General features: G+C 37.1%; 1 protein-coding gene across 6 annotated transcripts; it reads right to left on the reverse strand.

Annotated features, from left to right (window-relative positions):
• Positions 1–650: 650 nt before the first annotated feature.
• Positions 651–26,803, reverse strand: st8sia5 (ST8 alpha-N-acetyl-neuraminide alpha-2,8-sialyltransferase 5). 6 transcript variants are annotated; one of them, XM_030149004.1, is made up of 9 exons: positions 26,007–26,803; positions 17,664–17,771; positions 17,223–17,309; positions 14,250–14,342; positions 9,433–9,594; positions 5,044–5,188; positions 4,828–4,940; positions 4,526–4,618; positions 651–1,575 (listed from the first exon to the last, which is right to left on the reverse strand). In XM_030149004.1, the coding sequence occupies exons 1-9, from the start codon at positions 26,150–26,152 to the stop codon at positions 1,113–1,115; spliced, it is 1,410 nt and encodes a 469-aa protein (XP_030004864.1). In that variant the 5' UTR covers positions 26,153–26,803; the 3' UTR covers positions 651–1,112. The 6 variants fall into 6 exon arrangements, with proteins under 6 accessions (XP_030004864.1, XP_030004865.1, XP_030004866.1 ...); XM_030149005.1 differs by having other exon boundaries at positions 9,433–9,519; positions 26,007–26,800; XM_030149006.1 differs by lacking the exon at positions 17,223–17,309 and having other exon boundaries at positions 26,007–26,802.
• Positions 26,804–27,739: the final 936 nt, after the last annotated feature.

A 27,739-nucleotide genomic window follows, 5' to 3' on the forward strand; every position in this document is an offset into this window, starting at 1 on the left:
TTGGGAGACATAAGAGTTAACATTGTGTATTCGTAGATAAGCAAAACACACTGGTGAGTTGCATATCGTTGACAGTAGAGGGGTTTGAGATCTCATAAGGCAGCATGGCTTAAGACATAAATGACAGCGAGAGGCTGGGTCGCTGAACAGGGCTCTGTTGCTTTACAAATTAGACGAACTTGAAGTCCAGGTTTGGCTGAAGTGGTGACGTCGCAAAGTATCTGTGTGGCTTTTGTACAAAAACAAAAAGAAATGAAAAAGAAAAACATCCTCGCCTCTTTTCACACATCTATTTCACCCGAAATATTGGATGAAAAGTCAAACAGGAGAAAGTAGGCCACAGGAAACAGGCCATTTAAAGTAGTAGTTTTTCAAATATTCACCCAGTGAATGTGGTGAATATAAATACATTACAAAAGTAGACAATTAGATGTTGCTTTTTATCCGTTTAAAACTGTTTTTAAGAGTAGGGTTTTTTTTTTAAACAAGATTCAGGCTTGTTTTTACACAAACATTAAAAGCTGCCACACCCACAGAGTGTCTGAGAGAAAGAGAGAAGAAGAAGAGGAAGAAGAAAAAGGGGAAGAAGAAGAGGAAGAAGAAGGAGAAGGGGAAGAAGAGGAAGAAGAAGAAGAAGAAGAAGGGGAAGAAGAGGAAGAAGAAGAAGGAGAAGAGGAAGAAGGAGAAGGGAAAGAAGAAGATGAAGAGGAAAATGAAGGAGCACAAAGACACCCACTGCGGCCCTGTTTCAGCGTAATCTGTGCAACGTTGAGTTGAAAACAACACCTCTGTACAGCAGAGCCACTAGAAAACATCACAGAAACAACATCACTATGGGACCACTTCTCACATTAAAAGTAAGCATCCTATGATCAAAGAGTCAGAGATAACCATAGTAATTCAACTGCGAAGTAAACACGTCGAAAAGTGAAGTATGTTGGCAATTAAAGCAAGCAACCTTCGACATGTGTTTGAAGTACCGTGAACAAGTGAGTGTACTCTCTGAAGGTCAACGCTTTAAAATACTGAGCCATATCTGGGATAAAAACAACCTGCTCTAAATAAAAACAAAGTAAACTCTAAAATCGGTGTGTTACATTGAAGGAAAGGGATCATGTGCATGGCCCTGTATGCACGTTGATGATTCCACGAGTATGCATGTGAATAAAATTGAAAATTTCATGGGGCATTGCATGGAAGCCCGGTCGTGGCTTGACATTGTCGTAGTAGTGGTGAGTGATGAAGATGCCGGAAGGATTCATGGGAAACGCCCAGAATCCATAGAGGTGGACTTCTTCACACATTTCTAAGGCAGCGGTCACGAGCATCAGGCCGCTACTGAGCCTTTTGGCGCGGACGCCCTGCACCGCCCAGAAACGCTGTACGTTGAGAAGGTACTGCGGGTGGAAGAAAAACACGCCTCTTTGGGAGTCAAAGTCGTCCAGCATGTATTTGACTCGGAAAGATACGTCAGTGTTACGGGTGTTGTAGAAAGCAGGAAGAACAACTGAAGAGTTCTCGTAATTCTGCAGGACTTCGTAAAATGGACGCCGCCATTTCTCCAGCTTTTGGAACCTGTGTACAGAGGAGATCAAACATATGACGTTAAGAAAAGAAATACAGATATACTGTGAGACAGATCTGGTTTCATACTCTAACTCAGTGATTCTCAACTGGTGGGTCGCGGACTGAAAGTGGGTCACGAAGAGGGGTGTGTATTGGCAAGAATCTGGCGATACGATACAAATCACAATACCAGGATCATGATATGATATATCACGATGTATTATGATACTGTTAAAAAGGCAATTTTTTGTTTGTTTCTTTTTTTTGATTGATGATTATTTCCTTGAGGAATGGAATTACACCAGAAATATGCACAAATACTAAACACATTTTTATTTGATCACAATAGGATCTAATGCTATATCATAAAATTTTCCTGTGTTCAAACTTAAATTATGTTTTACAGACATTACAGTTTAAAATCCTGCTCAAATGTTCATATTCTATTAGTTCAGAAGTAACATCGTAACATCATTTTAGTTCAATCCCAACAAAGGAACTAACATTATTTAATAAAAGAGTGTTAAATGATAATAAATTAAATATAAACAAAAAAACCCAGAAATGAATCTCCACAATATCTGCAATTGAATAATACCTAAAAATATCGATACAGTACTTTTTAATATCAATACAGTATTGTGAAATGAAATATCGCGATATATTGCAGAACCTACATTTTCTTACACCACTAGTCACGAACCCATTTTCAGTGGGTTGTGGGCCTTTGCTGGTGTTAAGAAACCAGTCATAATTAACACCAGACATTTCACAGGATAAAAAAACCCCCAAAAGTTTCTACTCATATCATGGCAAAACTCAAGTATAACAACGACTACTTCATTGTTCTCAAATGTGTGTTCCTTTCACCTTGCATGTGCTTTTCTTATATTTCTTTTCTATTATTATTACTATTATTATTTTTTGCCACCTACAGGTAAGAAACCAAATATGGTAACTTCACTGACCTCGATTTTCTACATAACAAAAACAATAAATAAATAAATAAATTCAAAAAAGTAATAAAGTCTTGATACGTCCTCTAAAAACACAATATGGTTGAAATTTTGAATCTCTATAAACCAGCAGGTGGTGATGCTAAATATGGAAATATTCCCTTTAACACTAAACTGGGTACATTTGAACAAAACCAAAAGTGTGCATAAATTAAAGGCGCATTCAGTCACTTATTCAAGCATTAAACACAGTGAGATTTTTGTCCTCAGTCTAGGTAAAACTTACATTAGTACCATTACTTACACTCACTGTTCATGCAGAGGTGGACCTTACAGACCCTGTAGACCACATTTGTTGCCTCACTGTAACTGTTGCTGTCACTGTCTTGTAGTGTATTCGGAAATTACCAAACTCAACCACTTGCTCAATAAAAGGTTAAAGTTGTTTGTTTGTTTGTTAGTTTAACTGTTATCAGTTTGGGTTGTGACTTGTCATTGAGGGCTGATAGTGGGTCCTGAAGCCAGACCAGTTGAGAACCACTGCTCTAAGGGCGAAGACACACCAACCCGACTGCCGATCGTCACCAGAAAAGGTAGCCCAACTGATCAGTCAGCTCCCGTCTCCCCAACACGGTCAAAAAAGTGTGAAGAACACACCAAATCCACTACCAACTTGAGCGTACGTTCTGCACTTGCGCAAGATGTAAAACCAGAAAACGAGGGAACATCTTTCTAGAACACAGGTGTCAAACATGCAGCCCGGGGGCCAAATCCAGCCCACCAAAGGGTCCAGTCCGGCCCACGGGATGAATTTGTGAAATGCTAAAATTACACTAAGATATTAACAATCATTTTAGTTAAGGTTCCACAATCGAACCAGTTCTATCTCAAATGGGTCAGATCAGTAAAATACTACCCAATAACTTATAAATACTCATAACTCCAAATTTTTCTCTTTGTAAATGTAAATATTTTCATGTATTTACACAAAAACAAAGTATAATTTCGCAAAAAAAATGTGAACAACCTGAAATGTCTTAAGAGAAGTGTAATTTTAACAATATTCCACCTGTTAATAAGTGTTTTGTGTATTTGTAGACCCTACTGTGATCTGTCAGTTATATATAATGTACATGTGTAAATGATATACTGAAACATGATATTGTTAAAATTACACTTGTTTTTTTCATTTTGTTCATGTTATTCACAATGTTTGAAGGATTGTTTGTAGATGTAAACATTTTTATAATGTAATTTTACTTTTTTTACTCTAAAACATAGAGGAAAGTTTGGAGTTGACATTATTTATATATTATTGTTATTATTTTACTGGTTTGGCCCACTTCAGATCAAATTTAGCTGAATGTGGAACTGAACTGAAATGAGTTTGACACCCCTGGTCTAGACCAAAACCTAGAGCTCACTGTCATCAATGATTATTGTCAGCAGAGAGTGTTGAGTAGTCCAGAAGGGTTGTTGTTGTACTCGTTGAATGGATGGATAGTAATAAGAAGACACTGGCATTGTCAGCTCCCGGGCTTCTTCTTGTGGAATAAGAAAGATGTCTCAAGCGAAAACTAAGGAGAAATCGCACTATGCTAACAATGCTAACAGCGTTCACATCATGGAATGGATGAAGTCCAAAGGCAACACTGATTGGCACTCATTCCGATACAATAGGAGCTGTTCATAACCTATTATAGAAGACGATAATAGTGTGAAGTACCTTGGCATAGCTTTATTTACATGGAAACTTCTCGTTCACTGATTCACTAGTCAAGGGCTTTCCCTCCACCAATCAGACTGATCAGATTGAATGACAGGTAGTGGCCGATTACACATGTTGAATTGGCTGAAAAGAATATGTGATGGCATTAACGATGGCCGATCGCACTAAACACACCAGTCAGACTCATGTCACCGACCTCACCAGACTGCTCAACGACGTCCGACCGCCGAAAATCGGGTTGGTGTGTCTTCGCCTTAACACATATATACAGTACCTCTCAGTAATAATACTGGGATTTATTGTCACCAGATCTGTTTTAGTTCCAACATCAGTGGAGTATTTCTCATTAATGGGTGGTATATTGCATCTGTGAAGAAGAAAAATAAAGGTTAAAGTTACAAATTATGCTGGGGAGACATAAAATAGTGCTGCACAATCATATAATAGTTGTGATAAAATGAAATACAAGTATTTTGCCCCCCAACTGTGTCCATAACTTTATTAACAATAAAACACTGAGCAAAGTGACTGTACAGCTCTCACATAACAAACACTGAAGGATCGTGTCCTGTATACCTAAACACAAAATCTGCTGAGTCGATTTCCTTTCCACATTTGCTGTTTTTGATGATGCCACCATTTCCAATGACAGCACATTTCTTGTACTGTGATTTGGAATAAGGCATATCCTACAGGACAAAAACAACATTATTAACTGTCCAGTACAGAAAAGGTTTTGTCAAATGAAATGGAACTTCTCACATCATTATAATCAACAGGCAGGGAACTCACATCTGGGAACATCTTGAAGACTTCGGTGGTGATGGGAAGGATGCCACTGGTGTCCACCTCATACCTTAGCTTGGTCCCTGCAGGAGTGTTTCTCTTGGTGGTGAACAGAAAGGCAGGAGCATTACAGCAGCGGGACAGAGACATCCTTTTCAGGGAGAAGAAAGAAAAAATCAGCATTAAAACTCAAGTAAAAAAGAGATATCTATAGTAAAAAAAAAAAAAAAAAAAAAAAAAAGATGAGCAAAGTTACAGTAGCCTTGAAAAATATTGAAGTCCTCATGTAACAGCTAGTTAAGTACTATTAGATATACTACTGCTGCCACAGAAGCATGTTCAGTGAGACTGATTCCACCCAAATGCACCACTGAACCACACAGGAAATCCCACATTATAACCACATAATAATATTTTTTACACACTTATTTATGATTTTTTTAAATTATCATATTGATAATATATGTCTAGTACATATTGTACCATTTGCTGTTCTAATTTTGTGTCTTAATAGAGTGTTTTAATATGTATATTTGGTATATATATGTATATCAGTGGTTTCCAACCTTTTTTGTCTCGTGACCCCATTTTAACATCACAAATTTCCAGCAACCCCAGACATTCAAAACTGAGACGTTTTTTTTTTTTGTTGTTGTTGCTAAAATTCATTTGTTTTTGATCATGTAACAGTATGCTCTACTATGTTGCAAATAAATGTTAATTTTAGACAACGTTTAGTCTATATAATGTATATTATTATGGACGGAGGCAGAAAAGCCAGGTGTAGATTACTGCACAAAGGGAGAATTTGATTTTCCTTGGTCAGGACATGTACAGTCAGTCCAGCTGTCATTTACAAGGCTGACAATTAATACTGAACAAACAAGAACTGAAACTATGAATTATGAAAGAGCTGCAGCATCTGAAACAGACCACAATGAACATTTGACAGATAAACAGAACCGCAGTGCCGCAGTTTCAGATTCACAGTTTGTCTGTTATGGATTGGGATTGTCTCTCTCAACTCAACGTATATTTTTTATTAGTAAGTTTGTTTGTTTGGTTTTTTCCGATCAATTACTAGAAATTTCAGGCGACCCCACTTGAGTTCCAGGCGAACCCATATGGGGTCCCGACCCCAAGGTTGAAAAACACTGACATATATATTTAGAGCTATATATATGTTTGTATATTTAGAGCTTTATGTATATATATATATATATATATATATATATATATATATATATTTTTTTTTTTTTTAATCTATTTATTTATTTATTTATTTATTTATTTAATTTTATTTTAATTATTTTTTCATTTTTCTTTTTTGTTGTATTGATAATTTCTTTCCTGCTACTTTTTTTATTATACTTGAATGGAGCAACTGTTATACACAATAATTTCCCTCTGGGATTAATTAAGTATTCTGATTCTGATTCTGATATAAAAACATCATTTAAAAAGGTGAAATCTAGACAACCTGCCCCCATCCCAGCCCAGTCTGCTGGGATAATGGAAAACTCTACCTGTTGCACAGTGATCTACTGATCCCCCATCACTGCTAACTAAGGTGCAAGGGCCTCAGCTCCAACCTGAAGCCAATGTAGGAGTATTCTAATTAGTGTAATACGACTAACAGCCATTAGATTGGCTTCCAAAAAGCCTTTGTTCTCATGGACTTATACTGAACTTCTCTCTATAAATTCTAAACCCATTTTTTAGGGAAATCATACTGGTTTTTATTCATTTTGTATGTTCATGTGGTCCATCTTTAACATTTATGCTCTAATAATGATTCTTTAGGGCCAGTAGATGTGTGTTTGATGGCTTCCATGTGTGACTGACAACCCATGGCCTGTTAAGTCTGACTTTCAGAGCTTCCCTTTATTGAATGAAACATTTTTTTTCATTGATAGACAGCTCAAAGGTATTTGTGGTTAAATTAAACTAACAAGATCATCAAATAACTATGTGTCATGTAGTGTCAGTAAGCTAGCATACACGCTAGCTTCCCATCAGGGGTGCTGCTTCCAATTGTGGGCCCCATGAAAGCTAAACATTGTGGGCCCTTTCCCAACTTTTGTACCCCTCTTATACAGCAGATCTTACATGAAATTTTCACAACTTCTAGCCTGTATCTACTGGATCCCCTCCTCTGTTCTATGGGCCCCCCACAAATGCTGGGCCCCATGAATTTGTCATGTTTACCCCCCCCCCCCTTATCGGCGCCCCAGCTTCCCATTAACCCTTGCGCTACAACAGCTCTGCCCATTGGTCCACATATGGTCACATCTGAATCCACAGAGACAGCATGGCCACAACCAAAGTCCTGGCTTGAGAACAGCAGCACAGACCCATAGGAGTCTATGCTGTTTGTTAGCTGGGGATTCACATGATGCAAAATTAGTATGCACTCCCAAGCACCAGCAAGATATTCCTCAAAACCAGGGGTCTCAAACTCATTTTCTTTCAGGGGCCACATTCAGCCCGATTTGATTTCAAGTGGGCCAGACCAGTAAAATAATAGCATAATAACCGATAAATAATGACAACTCCAAATTTTTGTCTGTGTTTTAGTGCAAAAAAACCTCATTAAATTATGAAAATACTTACTTTTATAAATTATTCAAACAAAAAAGATGTGAATAACCTGAAAAAACTGAAATTTCTTCAGAAAAATAAGTGCAATTTTAACAATATTATGCTTTCAACTTATCATTTATACATGTGCATTATGGATCGGATCTACAAAAACACTAAACACTGAGGAACAGGCAGAAAATAGTTAAACTTGTGCTTAATTTTCTTTAGACTTTCAGGTTCATATTTGTTCAGGTTATTCACATTTTATTGTTACAGGATAGTTTGTAAATGTAAATATTTTCATAATTTAAAGTTATTTTGTGCACTAAGACAAAGACAAAAAAATTTGAAGTTGTCATTATTTATAGGCATAATGTAATTTTTTTTTTCACATCAAGCTGAGAGAAGAAAATATGGAGTCATTATTTTTTGTAGGTTATTATGCTGTTATTTTACTTGGGATCATTTTGGTCTGTATGTGCAACCTGAACTAAAATGAGTTAGACAGCCTTGACTGTGGAATTTTAGAACTTTAAAAATTCATCCCACAGGCCAGGTTGGAACCTTTGGCCCCTGGCCCGCATGTTTGAGACCCCTGATCAAAACACTTAAAACCCTGATCAAAACACTTAAAACTTTGCTGCATGATAGTTTTTGGCATCACTGGGAAAAAATACTGTAATTACCTTTCAGCATTTTGTAATTCAAGTGCCCTGAGAGGAAATAAGACTTCTGCACCTCCTCTTGACTCTGTTAACAAGCTGTAGAAAATCTACCACATGACAGAAGAAGAGGTAGGGGGGTCAAATATTACCTATTCAATTACCAATCACTGTTGATGTTCCAACAGATGTGATGCCTATTTTTTACAGAAACAATATGGCAGGTCCTCCAAATGTGATGTGGTAACTGAACTTCTTTTTCTAATGTCCTATTGCACAGGTGTCAAACATGTGGCCCTGGGGCCAAATCCGGCCCGCCAAAGGGTCTAGTCTGGCCCTTGGGATAAATTTGTGAAATGCAAAAATAGATATTAAGAAATTAACAATAATTTTAGTTCAGGTTCCACATGCAGACCAATTCAATCTCCAGTGGGTCAGACCAGTAAAATTCTATCATAATAACATATAAATACTCACAACTCCACATTTTTCTCTTTGTAATTGTAAATATTTTGATGTATTTACAGTAAAACAAAGTATAATTTCACAAAAAAATGTGAATAACCTGAACAAATGCAAAGAACCTGAAATGTTTTAAGAAAAATAAGTGCAATTTTAACAACATTCATGCCTGATAGTAATGGTGTGTGTATTTGTAGATCCACTGTGAGCTGTACGTTATAATGAACATGTGGAAATGATAAACTAAGGCAGGATATTATTAAAGTTGCACTTATTCTTTCAGTTTGTTCTAGTAATTCACATTGTTTGAAAGGACAGTTTGTAGATGTAAACATTTTCAGTGTTTAATTTTACTTTTTTCACTGTAAAATAGAGAAAAGTTTGGACTTGACATTATTTATATATTATTATGTTATTATTTTACTGGTTTGGCCCACTTCAGATCAAATTTAGCTGAATGTGGAACTGAACTAAAATGAGTTTGACACCCCTGTCCTATCGTCTGTCTTTGTATTTCATCTGTTGATTTGGACACAAAACAGAGAGCTGTTCAAGGAAGGTGTATGTTTTTTCGTCTGGTTTCCGCCTCCTGCAGCTTTAAAAATTGAATTTGATGCCGTGGGGATAATAGAAACAAATGGAGACTTTAATGTCATCCCTTTTCTGGCTAAATCTGATGAATGCTTACTTGAAGTTGCTGGTCTCCTCCTTGCTCTGCTCCCACCTACACACCTGCAGGTTTCGCCATCTCTCAAACAGCTCTGAGGTTTTCACCCTGGCAGACAGGCAGAGAGACTTGTGGAATGAGGAAGGATACCCATGGCCATGTTTTTTCCGATTAACCATGTTTCTATAAAGGTAATGAATTGAAGAAACAGCGTAAAAACGACAAAGAGACAAATCTGCAGGAGAAAATGATTACTTTATAATGGCATGTGTGATGCTACTGGACCGAACAGCATCTGGGCAGAGAGTGGTTTCATCTAGCTTGTCTGTAAATAGCTGTCCTTGAACTGACATTTCCTTTGAGATGATTGGGAGATGTGATTTGCTCTGGGAGGCAGGGTGGCACCATTACTGTTTGACTGTCTGGCAGAGTGACAGCAGCTGTTTTGTGCCATATCCAGAGAGCCTCATGGCTCTTCATCGAGCGCCTAGAATGAGTCTGACCATAAATTCTGACAACCGCAGGGACGAAAACAAAAGGTCACTGGACATTTAGAGGAAGGATGTCGCTCAGAGTGCCCTCAGCAAGACTGGATCACTGAGGAGTGTAATTCATCTACCCATAAATCCACTGATGATGGGGAAATGTCTTACTTAAGTGTAGTGCACGGCAGTTAAACCACCTACTAAAGGTATATTTAAAAAAATTAGTACTAAAATGTTAGTCAACCTGGATTTTTTTGTGACAGCTGCAACATATCAAATACAGTAGTGGAAAAAATTAGTAGACCACCCTTTGTTTTCTTCAATTTCTTGTTCATTTTAATGCTTGATACAACTAAATGTACATTTGTTTGGACAAATATAATGATAACAACAAAAATAGCTCCTAAGAGTTTAATTTCAGAGCTGATATCTATCCATTTTCCATGTTTTCTTGATAATAACCAAACTCACTTCAGTTCTTACATCAATATCTATGGCACTGTATTGACAAAAACAGTGTTTTTAGGCATTCCATGTTTTCTTTTCTGTCTGTTTTAGTCACATGATACACACAGGAGTTAGTACTTGGATTGCATAACCATTGTTTTTGAATACTTTTGATGGTGTAACAATTTTTTCTGCAACTGTATTATCACAGTTTTCTCATGAATTGGTTATAAAACTGTGATTCCTTCTGGATAAGATAAAATAACACAGTGGACTCGTATATTTAGGAGTCATCAATTCAGACATATTCATGCCTGGCTAAAATAATAATATGAACTTAGGCCAATTTAAGCTTCATCAACCAGTTCTCAATTTCTAAGCAAACTAGTGTCATTTAACAACAGCTTCTTGCAATCACAGCACTCTTCACCGTCAGCAGAATACTCTTTTATCGGCACAAATATCAAATTGCAGTTGTTCGTGCTCTAAGATTGTTTCTTGGAATCTGGTGGTAAATAACTAAAAAAAAAAATGGAATATTATGAAAAAAGAAATTGATTAAACAATATGTTCTCAAGGTGGTAAATATATGTAATCCCCTGGGGTCTTCTTTAAATCATAATCTTGTCTGAACATTTGAGAAAAATCATCCAGCCAGAGGGTCATCAAACCCTGAAACGAACTGTATAAACCAAAAACAATCACTGTTACTAAGCTGGTAGATTTTGGGGATATGCTGTCATTATTGTTTTCAAAGTCCTACAGTGATCGGATTAAAATTACAGGTCATATTTTTCAACTCATGCAGACTACATAAATTAGCCCCACCTATTGGACATGTGCCATAAAGATTCGGTGTGTGATATACAGTGACATATAGCAGTGAAAAAGGAGACTGCAACCAAATGAATGGCCCCATCCTCTACACTTACCTAGAAAAAACATACACGAGTCCCTTGTTAGAGCTAGTGTTTGTTCTGTCTGTTCTGGTCTTCAGTATTAACCCATAAAGACCCAGTGATACTCTGTGGTACTTCCCAAATGACTTTTCTCTGTATTTAACCTTTCTTAAGAGATTTATCACCATTTATTGTAATATCATCTTCTTTATTTTGTGTTTTTTTTTCAGTGAAAATCATGTATTTTCCTACATTTAATTTACTGATCATGTTCATAAAAGCTCAGAGTAAAGTTGAGGGTTATTGTGACTTTTTCAGTAAAGATATCATTAACTGGACATAAAAACAATTGTCTCCAACCACTGTTATTTATCAAATTACTGGTGAATCAATGTTGTAGAAGATGACGGTGTTTTCATGTTCACTACGGAGCCTCTGAACATCCAAATGGGTCATATCTGATGACCATGAAAAGATGAGAAATTGTATTTTACACCAATTATTTACATGTATTGATAGGATTAGTGGATCAACAGGTATTAAACAGTTTACATCAGTAGATGGTTTTGGTTGCCAGTGGCTGTTTGGGTCTTTATGGGTTAAATCTATGCTGTTTTTACACTGATATCAGCTGGACTCACCTCAGCTTGGCACAGCTTTGCTCAGTTTAGCCACCATTGCTGTGGACTTCCACTGCAGCTGTGCTACTCCTTCCACACTGGTCATCATAACAACACAGTGTAAAGTGTAAACTACTGTGACATCTTCAGCATAACTGTAGCAAGTGAGGCAACAAATTATCTGGAATTTTAAACCAAGATACAATTTCCAAAATAAGACATTATATTAACATTTTTCAGATAAGAATAAAGTTCAGAATTATTATAATTATAATTATAATTATTTCAGAATTAACCCATAAAGACCCAGTACGATTTTTGTGGCAGTTCGCAAATTCATTTTTTTCTATATTTACCATTTCTTAAGTGATTTATCACTGTTTGTTGTAATATTATCCTCTTTATTTTGCACATCTTCAGTAAAAATCTGGTATTTTTCTGTATTTAATCTACTGATGATGTAGATGTTTGTAAAATCTCAGAGTGAATTCAAAGGTAATTTTATCAGAAACAGAGAAAGCTGAAGATAAAGTGAATTTTTCAGTAAAATATGTCATTAACTGAACATAAACCAAGTGTTTCCATCCACTGTCATTTATCAAACTCCATGGGTTTTACGGGCGAATCAACGTTGTAGAAGATGACAGTGTTTCCACGTTCACTACGGAGCCTCTGAACGTGCAAATGGGTCATATCTGATGACCATGAAAAGATGAATAACTGTATTTTACACCAATTATTTACATGTATTTATAGGATTAGTGGATCAACAGTTATTGAACAGTTTAGATCAGTAGATGGTTTTGGACAACAATGGATGTTTGGGTCTTTATGGGTTAATATCTGTGGTTGATTTATCAAGATACAACCTTTTCCTGCTAGTTTGTCTTGGTGTCCCACGTCGAGACATGATGACACACATATGTATTGATGCAGCAGTGATTCTGCACCATTCCTTGATCTGTATGATTTTAAGTAATGTTTGGTATTGTCCTCTAGAAATAGTTTCTGATGCTTTTTTTATGGATGCCCAGCTCTCATGCAGTGGAAATGCCAAAAAGCCACGCTGATTTGCAGTGAATCAGTGGAAAAGCAGCAGCATTAGGTGATCAAAATGCACTTTAATGCAAAAAAAAAAAAGACCTACAACTGGGCAGCACAACATGGTGGACTGCATAAAACAGCGGTGTCCAAACCCGGGCCTCGAGGGTCAGTATCCTGCATGTTTTAGATATGTCGCCCTTCCAGCACACCTGGTTCAATTACTGATCAGCTCATCTTCAAGCTTTGCAGAAGCCTGATAAAGATGTAATGGCTTCCAGGTGTGTTGGAAGAGGGAAATATCTAAAACATGCAGGATAATGGCCCTCAAGGACTGTCTTTGAACACCCGTGGTGGAAAAGGTGGCCACTCCCTCAGTGAATACATGATTGTTAAACAAGTGTTCAGAGAACGCAAACCTCCGTCAAGCACCCCGAATGGTGTGCATGTGTGGATCAACTATTTCTTTTTAAATTAAACAGTTTCAAGGTTGTTCCATACAGCAGAAAAAGTTGAAGCTTGGTACCAGTCATGTGTATGACAAATTATATTAAAATTCCAATCAATATTTGTTGAATTATAATGAAAAATGTGTGGTAAATGGGATTTTCAGAGTTAAATGTAAATGTCCACAGAGTCCACATTCCACAGTGGATGTGGACAATTTTGTGCCAGATACAAGATATTGTTCTAAGTTACGGGTGGATCAAATTGGAGGCTAATGGGAGTCGTTTTGAATTTTTGATGAATTTTCGAAAATTGCTCAATGATGAGAGATAGGAAAATTTGAGATTTTGTGACCTTGCTGTGACCTTGAACTTTGCCCTACTTGGCCCAAAATATAATGGGTTGGTCCCAGGGCCTAGGCCTATCTGTGGGAACAATTTGCTAAAGATGGTTGGAATAGTTTTCCCGTAAAGTTGCTAACAAACAAACAAATAAACACGAAAACAAACACAAAGCAAAGTGATCACAATACCTCCTGGCGGAGGTAACAATAATGAAAAACACAATTCTCAGCATTATTTTCCAGTTCTCTAGTTGAATCCCCCTAAATCAGGGGTGTCCAATCCTGGTCCTCGAGAGCTACTATCCTACATGTTTTAGATGTATCCCTCTTCCAACACACCTGATTCAAATGATCAGCCTATCATCAAACTCTGCAGCAGCCTGATAATGACCATCAGGTGTGCTGGAAGAGGGAAACATCTAAAACATGCAGGATAGTAGCTCTCGAGGACCAGGATTGGACACCCCTGCCCTAAATCTTACACACTGGACCTTTTATGGAAATGGAACTGAATACGGCCACTTCAATTGTAGGCTATACCATAATGAAGACTTACATTGTCAGGACTTTGACATCCATAATCTCCTGTCTGAGCTCCCTGCATGCAGTAGAGTTGTATTCATAGGAGCCATCATAGTTTTCCAGATACCTGGAGGGATAAACACAGTCATCCTCTGGCTAAACCTCTACAAAACACAGGAGAATCAACAGAAAAAAAATACTGTGGAGATAAAAAGCAATATAAAATCAGCAAGTTAGAAAGACACATTAAAAGACAATGTTATAATATTTACTTTAAAATGCCTATGGTTTGACTTTATGAAATACTTAAATCAGTCTAGCATTGTGGGATGACAAATGACAGAAGTGATGCAACTGGTTTTAGACGTCACACATAGAAGAGTAACACGCTGTTCCCTGGACACTTGCACCAGATTCTGTTACATCTTAGTCTAAACCAATGTGATACGATATCTGTAGACTAAAGAACGTAACTCTCATATTTTAACGTATTGTTATTATAATGAAAATTAGCATGGTTTGTATTATCATGTGTATATATTAATCTGCAGCAGAAACAGAAAACAGTCTGAGAGGGAAAGGAGTTGTTTCCGGTGCATAGTTTGTTCAAATGGTTCCAATCATATTGATGAGGTGGATTAGATAGTGAATAATGAATATGAACGTCTGTGCTTCGGTGTGAGGCAGAACAACTATATTTATTTAGAACTGTTTATAGAAGTAATCATTAATTTTTGAGCTGTGTGTATCTGTCAAAACATAGGCTTTTTCCTGGATAACTGACTTCTTTATATGCAGATACATTGAGCACATAAACACATACATAAATGCTCATGCAAGTAGAGGCAATGACCATTGAGACTGACATTTAATTGAGTTACAGTAACTTCTAAAACAAAGCAAATAACACTCACTTCACTGTAATGATAGCATTAACCAAAAGTACACAAATATAATGTCTTTAGCATGATGGCGTGTCTGTGTGTTTTGGTGGATTTACACGCTAAACTTATTTAAAATAAATCCAATTTACAATAGGTGTCTGTAGAGAGCGGTTTGTTGTTTATCTGTGTGATTATGCCTCATTTGTGCAGCACCACGTTGTATTTACATGCAGTTCAGATACAGTCAAATGTTTGTGTGACGGTGTGTGTTTGGATGAGCCAAGGGTGGTTAGAATGAAAGGTGAAAGGGCAGAAGAAAGAAACTACCAGCACTTTGTTTTGTATTCAGATGTTATTATAACATTAGGCAAATGGAAGGGAGTTCATATTAGATTGTGGTTATTAACAACATTTAGAAGGAAACTCTTTAAAACAGTTCATTGGTCTGGGTTGAATGATGAATACTATCAAATCTAAACCCTGGTTTATCACTGGTATTGATGTTTTATGAAGTTGTAGTTACAAAAAAGTACGGTTCTAAACCAGTTTAAAGCAGTTTTGTTTACTTAATAAACACTACAACCATCCATGTTAAACACTATTCAAATTGTATATATTTATTTGTAAAAGAACAAAAATGCCTCCCAGTTATTTAAAAGAGTAGGTTATTTTAAGAAATGTTTAGGTTTCTTAAAATGTCACTAAAGTGTATTTAATTATCATTAGATTTATCGAATGGCTAAAATATTTGCATCAATCCACTATTAGAGACTACCACTACATGTTGAGGTTAAACTTAAGATGTAAACACATACTGTGCAGCATGTCTTTGCTACACAAGCAGGGGGAAATAAAACAGATGTGAGAAATCCAAATTTTACACATTTTAACCAAATTGCATCCAATCATAAACAGTCTCAACTTCAAAGGTTGCACTTTTAGTGCTGATTTCTACATTTCTTAACTTTTTGAGTGCATGTAATAACTTGTTTTACATAAAAGAGAACCATTAATACTGTCTTTTGTAGAACATGTATAACACATGGGGATTCAGTTTTGGTTTTAGTTGGAATGAATGTTTTTTTTTTTTTTTTTTTTGCAGAATGAATGGAGTGTTGTGTTTTGGAAAAAATGGAAAAATAATCAAACACATTACCTGTGGCTGTAAAAGATTTATGAGGTGAGTTCAAAATAATGATTAAAATAAAAGAGAACACAACAAGCAGTTTACAATGGAGGGATGCATTAAAGGAACAAGATGCTGGGATGAAGTCGTACAAATAAGGAACAATGAAACTGGTTGTCTACATCCACCTGATGATGCAGTGTATTTCTGAGGGTTTACTGAGAGGAGCATCGGCCTTAACGTAAATCTAACATTTGATATAGGCGTGTTCTTGCTTCTTGTTTAGCTAAGATGATGAAACCTTTGCAAGTGTTCTCTGTTCACTTCTAAAAAATGATAAAAAAAAAAAAAAAAAAAGAAGTACATCTACTTGATGACATGTTTTTTTTTTCATGTCTTTGGTGTCTAAGCTTAACCATAAACAACCAATCCAGGGTGAGGAGAGTAATCAGCATTTTTACCAGTTACTGCAGCTAGGATTTGCTTTTGGGGGGGAGGGGAATCTGGCACGTTTCCTGTCTTCGTATAGCAAGGAAAGTAAGGTGTAAAAAGGGGTAAACTCCAAGGTCGCAGAGAGAGACAATGCAGATGTGAGAAGGGGAGATAGGGGAAGCAGAGAGAAGTGTCCACACTATGTACATGGCATACACACAGAGCTGTGCAGAACACATGACACACAGGTTGAGGAGAACAAGGCATTTGGAGATGGGTGCTGGATGGGACACAGAGGTACGAAGAGAAGCCAGTACATCAACAGGAGACCGTGGTTCAACCAGCTTCTGAAGGGGAGGTGTGTGTGGGGAGGGGGGGAGGGGGATGGGGGTTTAGGGAGCTGGGGGGTCGAGGTGGACGGGATCAGACAACATGCAAGAGCAAAATCTGAAGTGCAACCACCACTGAAAAAATATGAGAGTTTATACCTTTCAGACTAATGAAAAAGAAAGAGGCATTCTTGGGTTTCTGTGAAAGTACTAAAAATGCCTTCAGACAGGCCTACCTTTTTTTTTTCTTCTTAATATCGGCTAGGCAGGGTGTGACTATTACGGAGATCTGTGAATCTGGCTGAAAATTCTGACGGAAACATCTGTCAACATGCAGACAGGTTAAGTTAGAGTTAAATGTGTGATGTAGTCCTGTGACACCACCACCCCTTCCTAAACTTCCTATACCTGCAGACTTCAGACAAAAAACAAAAAAACAAAAAAAAAATGAAAAGGAAAAAATGTTGTCTACAGCATCTGAGGAGACTGGTGGGCGATATTCTGCAGCCCAGTCCACACATGCAGGGCTGGGTCGTCACTATGAAGGTTCTGAATTGAAACTTGTGTATTCTTTCACTCTAACTCTTTCTCTCATTCTCTCGCTCTCTCTCTCGTTCGTTCTCTCACACTCTCTTTTCTCAGAGGTGTTTGTGCAGTTAGTCACGATGGAAAGGTACCTTTTCCTTCCATTTCTGGCCGGCTTCAGAGATCCGTCATCCGAGAAATTAACGGGACCCGTCCAATTTCCTGTCTCGTCCCCTTTGAGTCGGCTAAACTGTTGCGCACTAGTAAGAAAATGAGTCAGTTTATTTGCGATTTATTGCTCTTTAGTGTGCAAATGTCAAACAGAGACAACCAAGCCCATGTGCTCACTCACAAAGCTCAACATCGCTCAACACACAAGCACATACACATACTGTATACATTAAGGAAGGGGGGAGCGGGGGGGCTTTTCAGGTCAAGAAAAACAGTCCAAAGGGAGACACGAGACATGATTAGAATGGGTTTTTGGTTAATGACACCATAGTTTGCTAATTAATTTATGCTCTGCTGGGCTGTTGCTACTATCCTCAGTGTGATACAGACATTCACACTCCGCAATATTGGCCTGCAAGGAGTGTGAGACTTGTAATTCAATACATTAATGTCACAGTGATTTTAATGAGGTAAGAGTCTGTGCCAGTGTGGCTGTGAATGTCAGAGTACTTTAGGAGAAGTGATGCCAACAGGTTTGCCAACAGGGCATTAATATGAAATAGCTGAAGGATTTAAACCACATTTCAGCTAGTTAGAGGAAACTGTTAAGAGACCTGAAGAGGTTAAGTTTGCAGAGATTTAATGCATTTGGAGGTTCTATTTTTGAGCTTACAAGTGACTTTAATATGGACTTAACCCATAAAGACCCAGTGTTACTTTTGCAGCAGTTCCCAAATGAATTTCTCTCACTATTTAACATTTCATTAGTGTTTTATCACCCTTTATTACAATATTATCATCTGTATTTTGTATTTTTTCATTGAAAAGCATGAATTTTCCTATGTTTAATTTACTGATTATGTACACTGTAAAAAAAAAAAAAAAAAAAAAAAAACCTGTTGTTTTTACCGGAAAAAACTGGCAGCTGTGGTTACCAGAACAATACTGTAAAAACACATCCAACTGTAAACATATTTACAGAGTAGCATGTAGATTTAACATTTTAAACATGTATGTTTAACTGGCAAATGGACTGCACTTATTCAGTGCATTTTATACACCTTCATGGTGTCCAAAGCTGCCAGGTCAATTTAGGCTTCAGTGTCTTCTATGGACACTTGGACATATGGACAGTCTGAGCCAGGATTCGAACCACCAACCCTTTGGTTATTGGACGAGCCGCTTTACCAACTCTACCAACCCATTAATTTACAAGTTTAAAATGTTAAATTGTTAAATGTTTACGTTTTTATAACGTTTTTATTAAATAAAAAAAAAAAGAGCAAATAGGCCATTATTTCAACATTATGGTTTTTCAATTTAAACGGCACCACATTGTTTTTCAATTTACAGTTTTATTTTCCAAAAACAATAGAAATACATAATTTCTACATACAAATCTGGTTTTAACATACTCTTCCTGTAAAAACTACAGCTATATTTGATTTAATCGTTAACACAAAAATCTTTTCAGATAAACAACTTTGCATTGTATTGTCACTTAGTTTCTTGGGGGTTTTTTTATTGCAATTTTACAACTTTTTTGGTGTTAATTCTACAGTCATTTTTTTTTACAGTGTAGATGCTCATAAAAGCTCCGATAAAAGTTGAGGGTTATTACGTCAGAAACAGACTAAACTGAAGAAAATGTGACTTTTACAGTAAAATATGTCATTAATTGAACATAAACCAATTGTCTCCATCCACTGTCATTGATCCAACTCCATGGGTTTTACTGATGAATCAGTGTTGTAGAAGATGACGGTGTTTTCACATTCACTACAGAGCCTCTGAACATCCAAATGGGTCGTATCTCATAACTATGAAAAGATTAAAAGTTGTATTTTACACCAATTATGTGCATGCATTGATGGGGTAAGTGGATCAACAGGTATTAAACAGTTTAGATCAGCAGATGCTTTTGGTTGCCAGCTGCTGTTTGGGTCTTTATGGGTTAAATACTGAATTTACAAAAGAAAGCCTGATTTAATATGGATGGATCTTGAGTTTTCAGACACATACTGCAGAAAACTCTAGATATCTCTGCCTATACGCTCCACTGATTTTGAACATGCTGTCCCTCGTAGATTCCCCTTTTTTCTGGGAGTGCTATCACTGGAGTGCCCCATGAATGAATAATAGACTGCACACTCAAGAGGACGGCGAATTTAACCAGAGCAGACCATTTGATGCTCAGGGTTGTCAGAAGTTCTACTGAAATGTGGTGGACCCTCTGCGTTTGTTGGAAAAGGTGTCCAATTAGAATATGTGACAAGTTAAACACTGTGGCATCACTGAAATGTTTTTCAAATCTCGATGTCTGGTTATATTAAAAGACAGAGGTTTGTGGGATCAAAAGACATCCAACATTGCATAATTCCACACGAGTGGGTGTAAAACCTTTCCCATTATCTTTTGGAATATATTATGCAAGTATTCTTATGTGAGTCATTTCTAAGTGGTGAGTGGGTGCTAAATGCATTCGACTGATTGTAAAGAGCCTTTATGCAACAGCACATTCATCACCAAGAGCGAATGTCAGTACCAATCTGCAAGCACCTTTTGACTTCCATGAGAGTCACTTCTACGTCTCTGCATCTACATCTCTCTAAAATCTAAAGTCGAAATGAATTTTACACCTGGAATGAGGCTCGGAAAAGCAACCAAAAGCACTTGTGGCGTTTGCTTCGTTCTTTTTTGCCTCAGTGCTTCAAATTCAATGTCAAGAACCCATATGTCTCCCAGTGACTCACTTCTAAAAGTTGTTCTGTCTGTAGCCTGTAAGTATTATGTCAGACTAACATCAAAGTTGTTCTGTAGCACTTAACCCATAAAGACCCACTGCTACAATTGTGGTAGCTCCCAAACCAATTTTACTCACTATTTAACCTTTCTTAAGTGATTTTTCACTATTTATTATAATACTATTTTTTGTATTTTGCATTTTTTCAGTCACAATCAAGTGTTTTTCTATATTTAATTTTCTAATCATGTACATGTTCATTAAAACTCAGATTAAAGTGGAGGTTATTATATCAGAAGCAGAGAAAACTGATGAAAACGTGATTTTTTTCAGCAAAATATATCATTACAATATGATATATATCAAGATATATCATAAACCAAATGTCTTGATTTGCTGTAATTTATCATTTATCAATGTTGTAGAAGATGACGGTGTTTCTATGTTCCCTACGAAGCCTCTGACCATCCAAATGAAAGGACGACAGATTGCATTTTCCACCTATTATTTACATGTATTGATAGGATTAGAGGATCCACAGTTATTAAACATTTTAGATAAGTAGATGCTTTTGGACACTGGGGGATATTTGGGTCTTTATGGGTTGATGTGCACTGGTTGTGCACTTAAACATCATTAATGAAACTTGAATGCAGGAAGAAACTCTATTATAGGAGCCTATGACTGAGCTTTTAGGTCAGGAAAATATGTCCATTTGTACTAATCCATTTATTAGAATGAAAAATGGTGAACATTGCATTGCTAGTTCTTGCTTCTGAAGAGTGGAATTAGCTGAAACCTGTGCTATTTTCTGAGTCATTTATAAATTACATTAAAAAAGTAATGCAGATAAACTGCCAAGGAATATAATAGGTACTCCAGGCTTACGCAAATTGTGGTAGCTCCCAAACCAATTTTACTCACTATTTAACCTTTCTTAAGTATTTTTTCACTATTTATTATTATATTATCCTTTGTATTTTACATTTTTTCAGTAAAAATCAAGCATTTTTCTATATTTAATTTATTAATCATGTAGATGTTCGTCAACGCTTATATCAGAAAGAGAGAAAACTGATGAAAAAGTGATTTTTTTCAACAAAATATATCATTACAATAAACCAAGTGTCTCCATTCAGAGTCATTTAGCCTCTGAACATCCAAATGGGTCATATCTGATGATCATGAAAAGATGACAAACTGTATTTTCCACCAATTATTTACATGCATTGATAGGATTAGTGGATCCACAGTTATTTAACATTTCAGATCAGTAGATGCTTTTGGACACTGGTGGATATTTGGGTCTTTATGGGTTAATGTGCATTTAAACATCATTAATGGAACTTGAATGCAGGAAGAAACTCTATTATCGGAGCCTATGACTGAGCTTTTAGGTCAGGAAAATATGTCCATTTGTACAAATCTATTTATTAGAATGAAAAATGGCGAACATTGCTTTCCTAGTTCTTGCTGCTGAGGAGTGGGATTAGCTGAAAACTGTGCTATTTTCTAAGCCATTTATAAATTACATTGGAAAAGTAATGCAGATAAACTGATAAGGAATATAATAGCTACTCCAGGCTTACGCAAATTGTCGTCATTCATTTTAGGACATTTGATAATATGAAGCAATCTCATCTATCCTGGGGCCTTTAGTGGCACACACTCTCTAGTCACAGTTATTTTAAGACATCACCTTCCTTGAGTCAAATGGAGTTGAAAGTTAATGTGTTTCTCTACAGAAGTGTGTCACTCACTCATTGTGATTATTAAATCACTTCCTCGCCCTTCTGCGCCACCATATTACACCTCCACGTTCTGCCGCAACTTCTTTGTTTATGTCATTGAAGGCAGGTTCATGATTCATGGAGCACCATAATATGACTGCGTCGAAGCTCAATGGCCGGACTCATGGCCAGATTGATCGAGTGCAACAATGTTCGTGACTTCAATGGGCGTGTGCTTACATCTAGGGGAAAGCTGTTTGACCTTTAGAGTCATCGTGGGTGGATATACAGTATACATAAAGGGACTGGGTATAAGGTACATGACGGATCTGAACTGGGGCCCCCTCACTTTTGCAAACATGTCCTCTGGGCCTGTATCTGCACATTTCCATACTTACAAAATAGCATTACATCCTTAGCACACTTAGCAGATTTTACGCTAATACTCCACTATTATTAGAATTTCACAGGCGTCATGTAAATACCATATTCTGTATTCAGCCTTTTTTCTGAACTATTTACTGTCTGAAAACAATGGTATTTTTCCAGTTATAGGAGGATTCTTTGAAGATGTGTCACACACTAGGAACATGTGTCTCATTTCAATACATGCACCTTGTTTTTCTTAATCTACCTTGTACCTATATTGGCTGTATATATCCTTTTTTGTTACCTCCGCCAAGGAGGTTATGTTTTTGCCAGGGTTTGTTTGTTTGTTTGTTTGTTTGTTAGTTAGCAACATAACTGAAAAAGTTATGGACAGATTTTCATGAAATTTTCAGGAAATGTTGATACTGGCACAAGGAACAAATGATTAAATTTTGGTGGTGATCGGGGGGGGACTGATCTGACTTGGTGGAGGTCTGTGCTCTCCAAGTGCTTTTCTAGTTGTACATATCACTCGTCTGTAGTATAGAGTTAGCTTTTGTATATTTCAGTAGTTCTAGTAGTACTTTAGTAGCATATGTGTATTCAGTATTTTATTCTGGAGCCTTTGCACATGCCTACATTTTTCTTTAGTATTTTGAGTGATATTTTTATACAGTCTTTTTTGCTGTGTTTTTGCTGCTAAATAGAACAGAGCTGCTGAACTGATTTTCATTGTTACTGTGTGACAGTGACAATAAAGATCTATTCTATTCTATTCTATTTGCGTATTTTATCACAGGTTGAGATACACAGTCTGCTAGAGAGGGACACTCTATAGAAAAGTCCACATTTATAGTCAGAAGCACAAACACATCTGGGTGCTTCTATGAAACTGGGTACATTTTGGTATCTGGCATTATACCAGCTTTTTAGACCCAATAATAAAAGAGAAATTTAGACATATTTCCCCCCAAGATGTACCTAATGATGACTCAGATAAATGCCAAAATAGTTATACTCTGACTCTGAGCCATCCCAAAATTAATGAATTTTTAATCAAATATTAGGGCCAAAAATAGGACCAAAATTGGGATAAGAAAAGCTACCTAGGTGTCAGCGCGTTTTATTTTGAAAACATCTCTTGAAATGGTTTTATATAGCACTATAAATAAAGACAATGTGTTGTAATCCAGATTTGGATGTTTTTTTCTGGAATTGGCAGTCTTATTCCAGGTTTTGTGTGTAACCCATTGTGTCCACTTGCGTTACATGCAGAACCTGCCCAGTTAAACGGATATAAATCACAAATGATTTTGCAACAGTGGTCATTTTTGTGAAACACTCTTCCTTGCATAATTAGTTCAATTCCCAAAATGTACCTGTGAGAGAATAAAAAGATATTTAAAAAATAGTAGCACGTAATTTTTGTGTCCTTTTGACGGTGTTACATACAGATTTTTGTATTAAATATAATGTAAAATCATATAAAAATGTATTTTATTCTGAAAAATAATTTCTCATTTATCTCAGTAAGTATTTCTTTTTAAAACCGACCCAAAGTGCTTTCAAACTTGCTTCATAACATTAGTCTACATCTGGTTTGAATTTTTAGTCCCCGTGGGACCAGTTTCATAGAAGTACCCATCTACTTTTAAATATCATATACGATGATATCAACACGTCAACCAGCTTCTGAAGTGAACACATCAAATATCAGACAGCTGACTACTTCAAGAAAACTGAATTCTTCTAGTGGAAGGTTTGTGTAAAACGGCTTATCAGGTAGTTTGTCCTGTTCAAAATGAGGCTGAAAAGTGGGATGTTTTGTGCCTGTAAACCTAGTCACTGTCGGTATTTGTTTGTTTTTGTTTGTTTGGGGTTTTTTTGAGGTGGCGTCTTGGAGTTTAATAGGAAGCGAGGCTGGGTGTGGCCGACCCCTGCACTGTGACATGTCTCTGAGAACAGAAGATGATTTCAGAGACTTGGTCATTCCTTTCTCCGTCCATTATCCCACACATATATGTACACACTCACTCTCAGCTTTTCACTCTCACCATCTCCTTCCTATCGCTCTCTCTCTCTTTCTCTTTCTCGCTCATTCTCCCATTTACACTGTGGTGTGTGTGTGTGAGTGTGTGTTTGTGAGTGTGTGTGTGTGCAGACAGACTGTAGCAAAATGGCTGCCGCTGAAGCCCACTGGTTTCTGTTGTGTGGCTTGTTTCCCCCTCTTCTCCTAGGGCTGGGCTCTAGGAGTAAGGGCACAGGTGGAAGTGTATGTTTGTGTGTGTATGTGTGTGTGTGTGTGTGTGTGTGTGTGTGTGTGTGTGTGTGTGTGTATGTGTGTGTGTGTCAGGTCTGAATTCATACATCTCACCGGAGAGGTCAGGATGCCATGAATCCACATTTAGTATTTTCAGACCAGCCCAGCAGGGTGGCAGGGGGAGGGGGAGCTGTGGGGAGTTTTCACTTTGCAGCACATATATGTCTCCTATGACGTAAACATATATGTGCTGTCTGTTGTATATCTGGAGGTGGGGTACAATATTTGGTTCCGTTATTTAGGTGGAGATTTGGCGTTCTTCAGGATTGTTAAGCCACCTATAGATCAAAGATTCCAGCTTCTCAGCATCTGCTCGTCTCACACTGAAATTTGCCTCAAAATGTTGTAAAAAAAAAACAAAGAAAAAAACAAAAAGGGTGGAAGGACCTGCAAATGACCGCAATAAGCTGACCTATGCAGATTAACTGGAGGGTAGAGTACCAACCAGGATTCAGCTCAAGAGCCTGAATCGGGAGATACTTTGACTGTTGCAGAGGTATTACAAAACATGGCTCTGCAGTGTCTGTCTGTGCACTGAGTGCAGCCTGGGAACAATTATTTATTTAAGAGGGGACTGATAAGAAATACACATCATCTTATACGTGTTGCCTGTAATCATCATCATCCTCATCATCATCATCATCAGCTCCAATAGGTTTCAGTTGCATTGTGATAATCTGATGTAGGCTACGACCAGTCAAGAAGGCTGAAACGTAAAATCAAATAAAGATCTTTGGAAAAAGAAAGGGAAAACATTACCATACACAGCTGGAGCACTGTGTATGGTATGAATGTGATGCTTCATTTTTAGAAAATATCAAAAAAATAAATCCAATGAAAATTGTTTCTATGCCACTGGGAAAAAAAGATGGATGGTTAATTGCTTTTGTTCTTTTCAACCATTAAAGCTTGTTTTCCCCATGCGTCCTGACATCCAGTCTACTCCCATTTACACTGAACAGTTTTATCAGACTAGAACAGAAATATTTACCCTTCATCATTCATTCAGTCATTATTTTCCATCAGTAAAAGCAAAAATATCTATGAAGGCATGCTTTTAAAGGCTAAATATTATCCTTACGGTGGACTTGTGTGTTATAAATAGCTCGGCCAGCGCTTTAATTGCCTCTGATTGGACTGAATAGAAAGCATCAACACTTACCTCTTAATGTAGTTTTTTCCATAGAGGATCTGTTGTAATAGTGTGACGAGTCCAAATGCGCATATAAATATGAAACAAAGAGACCTATTGCCGAGTATGTCTTTACCCGACGATGGGTCGGTGTATCCCATTCTTCGGCGCAGCATCCAGGGCTTTGGGTGACACCCAGTTAGGTGTCTGTCTCCGCTGCATTCAGGACCGGGGGTGCAGGTATCTCAGACCCACTGGACGGAACCCAGACTGGACTGCCCTCAGACCACAGCATCACTGGGGCTGGATGACAGGACCATCGCAATTTATCTCCACTTTTAATCTCAATTGCAAATCATTAGGCCCGTGTTTAATTCTGCCGAAATTCAAACTAATAACCGCTGATTTCTGCAAAAAAATAAAAAATAAAAAAACAAAAAAAGTGGAAAAACATCAAATGTCCGGGGATGAAATCAGTTTGCGCCTCGATGATGGTGATGATGATGGTGATGATGAAGAGGTCGCTCGGACGGAGTCAGATAATGTAGATTTATGCAAAATAACGCGCCCAGGAGGATGTTTGTCTAATGGGACATAAGAAAATCCCGAAATGCTACAGAAAGAAAAGCAGGCGCGTCGATGTCGATGCCGAGCGCGTTTTCTTTCTTGTGAATTACGTTATCGATATGAGCTGCGACCGGAGAGAGAGAGAGAAAAAAACAGCACACACATCCTTCATGCTTCATCTCAAATCTGAGCAAAGCTGCGTGACTGAAATATAAAGAGAGGAGGATGTGCCTTTTCTCCGCCGGGGGGGTGGCTCCATTCAGGATGCTCCTTACTCAGCCAAAACCCAAGGTCACGGGCTCCTTTCTGAAGGATGCACCTGCGCACTGCACCTGAAACAGCCCAATAAAAGTCAGATCTAAGAGAGGAAGAAAAAAAAGACCAGGTGAAAGTCTGCAGATTAGACTGAGATGATTGACAGTACAGTCCACTGCATTAGAGACAGAAGAAGCAGAAAGACGAGGTACTGCAGCAGAACCATGAGCTGTGCAAGTTATGGAATTTTTTTTCCTTCTGATTTATTGATTTATTCCGAACATGCAATGAAATTTAACATAGATGCAAACTAGCAACCATACATAATAATACAAATATATAAAAGCCTAACAATCTTAGACAGAGGAACAGCACAATAGTTCCATTTACATTCCCGAAAAGGGGTGGGAAGAAGTGCAACTTTACCATTATAACACTGGAGTTATCATTCATTCATTCAAGTTCAACCTTTAAGTTATTATTTATTTATTTATTTATTTTAGTGTTATGTAATCAATGCATTGCTGAGTATTGCCAAGAAAACAAGAGGAAAATACTGAGATGATTTTAAGCAGTAATGATAATGATAATGATAATGATAATAACAATAATAATGTGTGTGTGTATGTATATATATGTATATGATGGTATATGTGGATGTGTATATGTATGCATGTAATAATAGTAATAATAATAATAATAATAATAATAATAATGATGATGATAATAATAATAATAATAATAATAATAATAATAATAATAATAATGCATGTGTGTGTGTATATATATGTGTGTGTGTGTGTGTGTGTGTGTGTGTGTGTGTGTGTGTGTGTGTGTGTATAAATGTGTACGTATATGGGTGTAAATATGTATGTATGTATTTGTATATGTATGTACATATGTATATACTGTTGGTTTAGACAAAGGGGTGAGAGCTAATA

Source organism: Sphaeramia orbicularis, chromosome 12 (genome assembly GCF_902148855.1).
Source record: "Sphaeramia orbicularis chromosome 12, fSphaOr1.1, whole genome shotgun sequence".
Classification (NCBI taxonomy): Eukaryota; Metazoa; Chordata; class Actinopteri; order Kurtiformes; family Apogonidae; genus Sphaeramia; species Sphaeramia orbicularis.